This window comes from Tasmannia lanceolata, unplaced genomic scaffold (genome assembly GCF_043159265.1).
Source record: "Tasmannia lanceolata isolate RefF3 unplaced genomic scaffold, GAP_Taslan_0.1 ptg000013l, whole genome shotgun sequence".
NCBI lineage: Eukaryota > Viridiplantae > Streptophyta > Magnoliopsida > Canellales > Winteraceae > Tasmannia > Tasmannia lanceolata.
In genome coordinates, this window is record NW_027518690.1 from 42,551,029 (window position 1) to 42,559,493 (window position 8,465).

Consider the following 8,465-nt stretch of genomic DNA (forward strand, 5'->3'; position numbering starts at 1 on the left):
ATTTAAGATATTTGGGGGTCGATTTATCACTGCCCAAAAAATCATGTGGAAAGGTGGTCAAGCGGTCAACCTTAGATTTCCAGCAATATTGCTAAGTTATATATATTTTAGTGACTAAATTAAAAATCTTCAATAATTAATTAATTGAGAAAAGTTAGTAAATAAGGATATGGAAGAACACAAACAACGAAATTAAAAAAAAAATGGGGGTAGCAGATGGAAGAAGTCTCCTAGTTTGGGAGAAATAATCGAAAACGAATTGAATGATAGATCAAGGCCAATACAGTGTGAAGAGACAAGGGCAGGTAGGGGCCTTTGGATAGTATAGGAGAAGCTTCTGAATGGGGGCTCACACGTATGCTACCAAGAGTGTGAGACACGCGAATAACTCCGAAATATGTTACATGCTCCCCGTAGACATCTATAAATAGGCGAATCTTCAATGGGTTTGGGGCCCTTTGAAATGTGTTACAAGGTCCTCGTCTATACATTTGGGGCCCTTTGAAATGTGTTACAAGGTCCTCGTCTATACATTTGGGGCCCTTTGAAATGTGTTACAAGGTCCTTGTCTATACATTTGGGGCCCTTTGAAATGTGTTACATGGTCCTCGTCTTTATACTTATTGTCGCATTCATCACAGAAAGCAGAAAGCAGAAAGCAGATCTTTTATATGTCACATGCAATCTACAATTATTGAAGGGAAATGATTTCAACACTGCAAAGTTGCACGAAAGCATCTTGTTGCGTGAAATGTGTTACATGTTTGTTGAAATCATTTCCCGGAAAATACATCTACAATATCATGCTCATCACAACTCCCATTTCTGCTTTGTGACGCTTTCTTGACATCCTAACAATGGCAAATTTGGTTAGGATCAACCTATGGAAATAAAACACTGCGAACGGTTTGGATTAGTCCTATGAAGTGGGTTTCACTGTACTTTTTGACAAATATGGGACGTTGAGGGGCACTCTGAGTATAAATAATAGAAAATTTCTATTATTTTTCTTCACAAAATAATAGAAAGGGATTTGCTAGGGTCCATTGCATGAAGGCATTTTGTGGCTGGTTGTTGCAGGTGAGAGCAGCCACGTAGGCTCACTGGCTCACTTTTCACTAGATTTTATCTTATTAAATTCATATGAGGTGGAAAATTTTCTATTATAACTAGTCTTTTTAGCATTTGTCTTTATTAAAAAAAGGAGAAATAGAAAATTTCTATAGTTGGCTATTTTGGTCATTTAAATTATTTTTCACATGGGAAAAATAATAGAAAAGAGGAGAAAAAGATTGAAAGGAGAGCAAAAAAAAAAGGAGGTTAGTAATAAAACTCCACCTCGTTGGCTATTTACGGTTCTTACACGCTTAGAAAAATACGAGTGGGGCCACATTAATTGTCTGCTACAAGAATAGATGTGCTACACGATTATTCCCCTCAACGCACCGCATAGAAGGACACACGACTTTTTCACTATAAATCTACATCCAACATGACCGAAAAAACTCAAACACCACCAACAACCATGGCCTTGAAGAAATCTCTCTCCCTCTTCTCTTTACTTTTCTGCTTTCTGATGCTTTCTTGCCGTTCAACAACGGCAAATTCAGTAGAAGCAGAGGCTCTCCTCGGCTGGAAAGCTAGCCTCCTTAACCAAGCTCCTCTCAATTCTTGGTCGCTTCACAATGCCATCAATAAAAGCCCATGCAATTGGAGGGGAATAGCATGTAACCACGTAGGAAGTGTCACTCAAATAAACCTAACAGCTGTAGGTTTGCAAGGTAAGCTCTATAATTTCAAATTCTCTTCCTTTCCAAAACTCGCCCATCTTGATCTTAGCAACAACGCACTCTCTGGAACAATTCCTTCCACATTAGGAAACTTGTCTAACCTTGTCACGTTGTACCTTCACAGCAATAAGCTCTCTGGCACCATCCCAAAAGAAATAGCAAATTTGAAAAATATGGCTGATCTGAGAATCTCCTATAACATTCTAACAGGTTCCATTCCTTCAACAATAGTAAACTTGACTAACCTTGTCACGTTGTACCTCAACAACAATAATCTCACTGGCCCCATCCCTGAAGAAATAGGATATTTGAAAAATATGGCTGATCTAGGAATGTCCGATAACATTCTAACAGGTTCCATTCCTTCCACAATAGGAAACTTGACCAACCTTGTGAGGTTTTACCTCCACCATAATAAGCTCTCTGGCACCATCCCTAAAGAAATAGGATATTTGAAAAATATGGCTGATCTAGAAATGTCCTATAACATTCTAACGGGTTCCATTCCTTCAACAATAGGAAACTTGACCAACGTTACTCATTTGTACCTCGGTAAAAATAGCCTCTCAGGCTCCATCCCTAAAGAAATAGGATATTTGAAAAATATGGTTGATATGGAAATGTCCTATAACATTCTAACAGGTTCCATTCCTTCCGCAATAGGAAACTTGACCAACCTTGTCACGTTGTACCTCAACAACAATAATCTCTCTGGCCCCATCCCTGAAGAAATAGGATATTTGAAAAATATGGCTGATCTAGAAATGTCCTATAACATTCTAACGGGTTCCATTCCTTCAACAATAGGAAACTTGACCAACGTTACTCATTTGTACCTCGGTAAAAATAGCCTCTCAGGCTCCATCCCTAAAGAAATAGGATATTTGAAAAATATGGTTGATATGGAAATGTCCTATAACATTCTAACAGGTTCCATTCCTTCCGCAATAGGAAACTTGACCAACCTTGTCACGTTGTACCTCAACAACAATAATCTCTCTGGCCCCATCCCTGAAGAAATAGGACATTTGAAAAATATGGCTGATCTGGGAATGTCCAATAACATTCTAACGGGCTCCATTCCTTCCACGATAGGAAACTTTACCAACCTTGTGAGGTTTTACCTCCACCATAATAAGCTCTCTGGCACCATCCCTAAAGAAATAGGATATTTGAAAAATATGGCTGATCTAGAAATGTCCTATAACATTCTAACGGGTTCCATTCCTTCAACAATAGGAAACTTGACCAACGTTACTCATTTGTACCTCGGTAAAAATAGCCTCTCAGGCCCCATCCCTAAAGAAATAGGATATTTGAAAAATATGGTTGATATGAAAATGTCTGATAACATTCTAACAGGTTCCATTCCTTTTGCAATAGGAAACTTGACCAACCTTGTCACATTGTACCTTTACAACAATAAGCTCTCTGGCCCCATCCCAAAAGAAATAGGAAATTTGAAAAATATGGCTGATCTAAAAATGACCGATAACATTCTAGCAGGTTCCATTCCTTCCACATTAGGAAACTTGACCAACCTTGTCACGTTGCAACTCTACAACAATAATCTCTCCGGCCCCATCCCTGAAGAAATAGGAAATTTGAAAAATATGGCTGATCTGGAAATGTCCTATAACCATCTTAATGGTGCAATTCCGGCCTCTTTGGGTGATCTTAAAAAGCTAGCCTTTCTAACTCTATCTCACAATCAACTTTCGGGTCCCATCCCAAAAAGCTGGTCAAACTGCACGTACTTAACCAGTGTTTATATCCAAGGAAACCAGCTCTCCGGAAATATGTCCGAAGACTTTGGAGTTTGTCCAAATCTAACATATATTAACTTGAGCCACAACTGTTTGTCTGGTGAACTCTCTCCAACTTGGGCCAAGTGTAAAAGTTTGACAAGTTTAAAGTTCTCAGGGAACTTGATAGCTGGTAAAATACCACCGGAGTTTGGACAGTTGATTCAACTAGCACTATTCGACCTTTCTTCAAACCTTTTGGTCGGAGAGATTCCAAAGGAATTGGGGAGCTTGACAGCTTTATATAACATGAGTTTAAATGGTAACCAACTTTCTGGTCGGATACCATCAGAAATGGGAAAACTGTCCAATTTGGAGATCTTGGACCTATCAGCAAACAAACTGAGTGGATCGATACCAGAACAACTAGAAGATTGCTCGAAATTGCATTCTTTGAACTTAAGCAGAAATCATTTGAATGGAAGCATTCCATTTCAAATTGGCAATCTAGCAGAGCTGCAAATTATGCTAGATCTTAGTTTTAACATGCTTACAGGAGAAATATCGCCCCAACTGCAAAAATTACACATGCTGGAAATCTTAAATCTCTCCCACAACAGGCTTTCTGGGTCAATTCCATCTTCTCTAGAAAATATGCTCAGCTTGACATCGATTGATTTATCATACAATAATTTGGTGGGTAGCCTTCCTAACAGCAAAGCCTTCCAACAAGGGACATTTCTCGGCAACAAAGGTTTATGCGGCAAAGCGCAAGGTTTGCAACCATGCAATTCGAAGCCAATAAACATTGGTGAACCAAAAAAAAGACACAACGTTATCATATTGATCATTCTTCCTCTTTTGAGCGCACTATTCCTTCTACTTCTAGCTTTTGGCATTTCTTTCTTTTTTTGCCTCAGATCAAGAAATGCAGAGGGACAAAGAAATGAAAGGAATAAAGACCTATTTTCGATATGGAATTGGGATGGGTGTATTTCTTATGAAGATATCATCGATGCAACAGAGGAGTTTGATGACAGATACTCCATTGGGGAAGGCGGATATGGGAGAGTTTACAAAGCATATCTGCCAACAGGGCAAACAGTAGCTGTAAAAAAACTTCACAAATTGGAAGATGGCGAGCAAATTGATCAGAGAAGTTTCAGAAATGAGGTACGTGCATTAACAGAAATCCGTCACCGCAATGTTGTCAAGCTTTACGGGTTTTGCTCCCATCGTCGATGTATGTTTCTCATTTATGAGTATATAGAAAGAGGAAATTTGGCTAATATACTAAGCAGTGACAAAGGGGCGATGGAGTTGGATTGGGTGAAGAGGGTTAATATTATTAAAGCTGTGGCACATTCTTTATCATACATGCACCATGATTGCGACCCGCCAATAGTTCATCGAGATATCTCAAGCAAAAATGTTTTATTGGATTCAGAATTTGAGGCTCATGTATCTGATTTTGGTACTGCTAGAATTCTAATGCCGGATTCATCCAACTGGACAGAACTTGCAGGCACTCGTGGATATGTTGCTCCAGGTTAGTTCCTCCTATGTTGTGCCTACTTTATTGTTGCGGTATAATTGTTTAGAAAATTGTGTCTTATTTTATTGTTGTGTCATTTGGCTCACCTACGGAAGGACAAAATGTTTTAGACCATTGATGTGATTGGCCCCACCCTAGAGATACAATATCCTAAGTCTCTGTTTGTTTTGGATTTTGAAAACTGTGTGGTAGTCAAAAATTGATTATTGGACTCAAAATTAAACGTACATTAAGTTTTTGGTCTCACAATCGGTCTCAAAGTCCAAAATAAACAAGGTCTGATTCTTGCTCAACCAAAACAAAAAACTACCTTAAAATTTGAGGAAATTTTTCTTCAAGTCACTCTGAGCAAGTGACTGGTTTAAGTTGTGCCTAATGGGTCACATTTCATCTGCCATCTCTGAGCATATTTTGGCCGATCATAAGTTGCTAGCCAACACGGACCTGATCCAACGGTTAGGCGAGAATCAAAGTAAAACCCATGTACAAACATCTCTCGTCAGGGTCTGCCAATGTACGGTTTCAATGTGCCTTAGCAAATGTTAAGGGGCATGAAACAAATTTTACCTCCTTTTCCCCACTTACAAATGGGCATAAATTCGTTTTACGCTCATTTTACATGGAAGTCTCTTTTTGATGAAATACTTGTTTCATGTTATACAATTAAGAGAATTCTCTCTCTTTTTTGAATGGTAAGAGCATTGTTTAACCTAGAAATTTTATGTCATTTGACTTCTTTTTCTTTTTGTTTTGTTTGGCAGAGCTTGCTTACACAATGAGAGTGACGGAGAAATGCGATGTATATAGCTTTGGGGTTTTAGCACTTGAAGTGATAATGGGAAGGCACCCTGGAGATATCATCTCCTCCTTGTTAACATCATCATCTGAAGTTGGCCAAAATCTACGGCTAAAGGATGTGTTAGACCCACGGCTCCCAAATCCTGAAGACCAAGTTGAAAATGAAGTTTTTCTGGCAGTGTCACTGGCACTCGCGTGCGTAAATGCAAATCCACAAACTCGGCCACCCATGCAACACATCTCTGGAAAGTTCTCTGCTCGAACTCCATCTTTTCCAAAGCCATTCCACACAATCGAAATGTCTCAACTGATGGAATTTCAAGTGTAAATGGGTTGGGTCTCTTCACCTACTCAGTTATATTGTATAGGTCAGTATTTCATATAGTTGATCAAAATAAGCGAAGGACTAGGCTGATTGTCACCGTCGAGATCAAGTCTTGGGTCCCACTTGGAGACATGTATGTTTCATTTAGACCATTGATCTTTGTAGACCATCATGAGGCAACCCACATGGTTTTGTACCTTCTGGACCTATTGCTCATTTGAAAGATGTGTAAAATAACATGCTACATAGGATGATTCTAAAATAAAAACCTCTACAGATTGGAGAGTTAAGATCATTTTATAGAATTGATTTTTGAGGTAGAACCTATATATGTGAAGGCCCAACAAATGAACGGCTTGGATCATCAAACCATACGAGCTCCGATGTAATTTTTTATTTTTTAAAATATTACACTTACATGCGATCACATATAAAATCTATAAATCTAGAGAAATTTACATTTATGGTATATTTTGAAATTTACATTTATAGGATATTTAATTAAAGAATTTACATTTATAAGGTTTTATATGTGCCCTCATGTAGGTGGAAATATATGTGCCCTCATATAAAATATTTCCGCCTACATATATGGGGACACATGTTCTTCTCCCTATAAAATATTTCCTCCTACTTGGGACAGCCAACTTCAGTGTATCTATGATTGAAGAGAGGCTAATCTTCTTCACGTGGGAAGGATTCAACGGGCCTGATTGCAACGTTAAGATAAGTAGAATTAACAGATTTATTAGAAAAAATTTTAACTGTTAAACTTTTGGCTAAATCATAATCTTTGATGACTAATTGGAATATAACTTATAGATTATAGTTTTTACTCTTAAAATCACTTTAGAGTCGCAGGGCATTTTGTGGATGCAACAGCCAATCCACAAGATGCCTTATGCGATGGACGCGAGCAAATCCTTTAAAATAAAGAATAATAAATTACTTTAAAAAGAACCACATTGCTAGCTTACATTCCCACACGGTCACAACACATTTACACATGCATTATCAAGCAAAAGTCCGGTGGACAGCCTCCATCGGACATCCGCCAGGCTATATGCTGAAAGAGCGGGCCATGTAACACAGGAGGAACTGAGGTGGACCCTCCCTCCTCTAGCGAGGGCTTAATTTTGGAGTTTTAATGGGATCCAGTGCATTTGTGCAGGTGTGATTGCACCTACTTCTTCCTTGGGTTTAAACCACAGGAGATGGAACACTCGCATCCGAACGAATCACCCAAGGAAGAGAACAAACCCCCTCCTCCCTCCATGTTCTTCCGCCACGCCCCGTTGTCTTTGTCGCCGACTGGAATCTCCCGAACCCCTCAACATTTATCGGCCCATCATTTATCGGCAGAAGGTCAATCTGCCACCACTCAAGATTCATTTTCAGATCCTCCGTCGCAATTCTCCACTCCTTCAAAACCGAACCATCCTCGTCCGTCACTAAATCCACTCATCCACACCCTTCTTCCCAGGTCCCACCATTGATGGAGGACCCACACTGACCGAGTCGGACCACACCGACCCGACTTTCGCCAAGACTTCCGACCTGTCCAGGGTCGACCCGGGCAGATCATCCTCGGCTCCAATTTTGAGGCAAACATCGCTCTTCGTTCGACGGAGTTGAAGGTGGGTGTTGTGGTGGTGAAGGTCATGATTTTACTCGCCCATCAAATCACGGTACCCCAGTGCGGGGTACCACAATAAGCTTACAGGCTCAATTCCATCTTCTCTAGAAGATATGAGCAGTTTGACATTTGTTAATTTATCATACAATAATTTGGTGGGTGACTTCCTAACGGCAAAGCCTTCCAACAAGAGACTTTTGTTGGCAACAAAGGTTTATGCGGCAATGCGCAGGGTTTGGAATCGTGCAAGTCCTGTCACTAAATATTGAAAGTTCTTTCTCTTTCTTTTTTTTTATAGGTAAGCTGGGGTTAGGCAGGACCCCTACCAGATATATTGATAATGAAGAAGAGTACAAACCAATAAAAGGCCACATGGGCTACAAAAACATAAGCAGAAAGAACAACCCACAACTTCATAGAGAAGGGAAACAAAGAAGCCAACAAAAAACAAAAGAGAGATACTATGGTGTCTGGTAATTCGGTGAGTTATTCTGATGAATCATCAAAGAGAAAATTCAGGGAGTTAGCTAGATTAAAATCCGAGGTGAATTATGGTGGGATTTCAGTTGAGGAAGAGTCAAGCATTTGTCTTTCTGGAAGGAAAAAGAGTGCGAGA

General features: G+C 39.5%; 1 protein-coding gene across 1 annotated transcript; it reads left to right on the plus strand.

The window, feature by feature from the left end:
* The first annotated feature begins 1,525 nt into the window (after positions 1-1,525).
* On the plus strand, positions 1,526-6,216 carry LOC143889196 (uncharacterized). Its single transcript, XM_077393388.1, has 4 exons — positions 1,526-2,000; positions 2,145-2,611; positions 3,476-5,084; positions 5,852-6,216. The coding sequence occupies exons 1-4, from the start codon at positions 1,526-1,528 to the stop codon at positions 6,214-6,216; spliced, it is 2,916 nt and encodes a 971-aa protein (XP_077249503.1).
* The last annotated feature ends 2,249 nt before the right edge of the window (positions 6,217-8,465 follow it).